This window comes from Sphaeroforma arctica (assembly GCF_001186125.1).
Source record: "Sphaeroforma arctica JP610 unplaced genomic scaffold supercont1.3984, whole genome shotgun sequence".
NCBI classification, from domain to species: Eukaryota; class Ichthyosporea; order Ichthyophonida; genus Sphaeroforma; species Sphaeroforma arctica.
Window position 1 is genome coordinate 1 of NW_014036574.1, and position 2,534 is coordinate 2,534.

Genomic DNA, 2,534 nt, shown 5'->3' on the forward strand with positions numbered 1-2,534 from the left:
GTGTGTGTTTGTGTGTGTACGAAGGAATACATTCATCTCTATATGTAAACTTGCCCGCAGGTGTAATTATAAATATGACCATTATTTATATATATATATATATACGGGGTGTATAAATTGGTGTGTTGTTTTTTTTGCGTGTCAATATAGATAGGTACATTTGTATACGTATATTTGCACTTCCAAATCTCGCTCTTTTTTTATCCCTGGTTCAGAAATGCTCCATCCTGCACGTAGATATCAACGCTTTTCTGTTCACGTGCATTAGAAGAGAGATATATATATATATGTATGCATGCATGCATGTATGTATGTATGTATGTATTTGTATATGAATATTTTGTGCGTGTGTGTGTGTGCCCATGTATGTCCATTCAAATCGCGCCCATTGTTTTGCTTCAAAACAGAGATACTTCATTCTGCACGCGCTGATCAACGCAGGGGTAGTGGTGATAGTGTACAAGGACTTCATCGACGTCTTCCTAAACCCTATTGATGGCGACCAACGGGTAGAGCACTCGTGTCTGCCGCTGGTTTGGGCCATACACCTGTACCATGTGGTAAGTAAGCATCCATCCACCACATCTGGTACCCTGCATGTAGATGCATGCATGTTGTGTGAGGTGAGCATGTTATCTAACCACGTGCGTTAGTAGTTGGCGTGGTGAGTTTCACCTACACTGTACCTTGAAACTGGGTGTACACTATTTATCTGGAATACTCAGTTATGTTGTATCTGTCAAGTGTCTGAGGCTTGTACTGACGTCTAGGGTTTCCGGGTTTCCAGGTTCATCAATGTATGTCGTTGTACCAGAGGGACGAGTTTGAATTCTACACCCACACACGACCGTTGTCACCATCCACTGCCTTTCATTTCATGTTTGATCACAACACTCCTCCCCAGTGCACTACCTGCGTACGCGAATGATCTATTAATAGCCATATACCTACCACATACCTACCGTGTCTGGACTTTTCCGTGCACAGCTCTTCTTCAAAGGACTGACCATGGTTGACTGGATGCACCATCTCATCAACGTGCTTATCATGGGCGTCATTGCCGAGTGCTGGTTCTGGGGTAAGGGCGTCAACGCTACCTGCTTCATCATGAACGGTGTTCCCGGTAGGTCAATTGGCAAGCACGTATCGAATGCACACACATACACTTATCTACCTCGGACTGACACATCAGCTGCTTTCCTTTTGGTTTCGATGCTTTACGTCTCCTCGCATTCTCGCTCTATGAATGGCATGGTATCTGTTCTGTGTATAGGTATACTTGTCCATACTTGCGTGCTTGAAATCTGTTGTGTTTAGCATGTATTTCCCATTTATAGATATATATATATTGAGCTCTTGTAGGTCATCTTCAAATGTATATGATACATTCTGCATGACCAGTGCTGCCCCTCACACGGCTTTCTTTCCCCATCCACAGGTGGTCTTGACTACGTGTTCCTTACCCTTATGAAGCACGGCCTTATGTCATCCTCGACCGGTGAGTGATTGTTCTTAGGATGTGGTCCCAGGGACACCATTCCCCATGTATTCTCTGCTCATTAGTGTTTTTATAACCTCAGCAGACGTTAGGAGTAACATAGACTATTTTCACTGGTTTCAAGAAAACCAATGTACGACTGCTACAGTCCACCAATACATGCTTCACGTATATCCGCCTCTCAGTACACATCCTCATCCTTGTGTTGACTAGTAATGTACTACCGCTACAGTCCACCAATACATGCCTCACATACATTCGCACAGGACAGTGTACTTAACACTCCCATCTACGTGTGGCTGTTCTGTTAGTGTTATATTCCCTGCGCGTACTGGTGTGTTGTTTATGCTCACACTAGCAACGGTCACCGCCATTGTCGCGTTGGTGCAGGCTAGTCATTGGTAAAGGCAAATTAGTGGCCCAACTCTAGCCATTGAGTATTAGCAGTGTTCAATTAGTGGGCAAAGTGCGTTGTGATTCTGTAAATAGCTGTGGCTGCTGTTTGATGATGTGTAGTGGCACTCATTCTACTGCCTTTCACACATCTGTTGTATATATATATATATATATATATATGTGTGTGTGTGTGTGTACGTGTGTATGTGTGTGTGTACGTGTGTATGTGTTTGTGTACGTGTGTATGTGTGTATGTGTATGTATATATACCACAATTGAAAACGAAGACCGGTCCCCGCAACACTAGCAGCCCACATCACTGTATTGGCACCACATGATGTATACCACTGCCCTCTCCATGCTTCTTGCTTTCCTGCCTGTCTTGCTGATCTTTCCTATGGTTTCTGTTTCACAGAAAAAACGCTGAATAGCTATTTGAACATCATGGTGCGACTGCCAGGTATGTACATGCACAGTGCTTGTATGTGGGGGGCAGCTACTATGGCTTGGGGCCATGGGTGTTGACAAGGTGTATGTAGATGTTGATGTAGTTATAGGTAGATGTTGATGTAGTTATCGGTAGATGTTGATGTAGGTATATGTAGATGTTGGTGTAGTTATAGAAAGATGTTGATGTTGA

At 43.5% G+C, this 2,534-nt stretch overlaps 1 protein-coding gene across 1 annotated transcript; it reads left to right on the forward strand.

Annotated features, from left to right (window-relative positions):
- Positions 1 to 407: 407 nt before the first annotated feature.
- On the forward strand, positions 408 to 1,506 carry SARC_13974 (hypothetical protein; the record flags this gene model as incomplete). The annotated part of the gene is made up of 3 exons (XM_014291895.1): positions 408 to 560; positions 988 to 1,123; positions 1,439 to 1,506. Coding segments are annotated over 3 exons (357 nt in total), but the record flags the coding sequence as incomplete, so codon positions are not given.
- Positions 1,507 to 2,534: the final 1,028 nt, after the last annotated feature.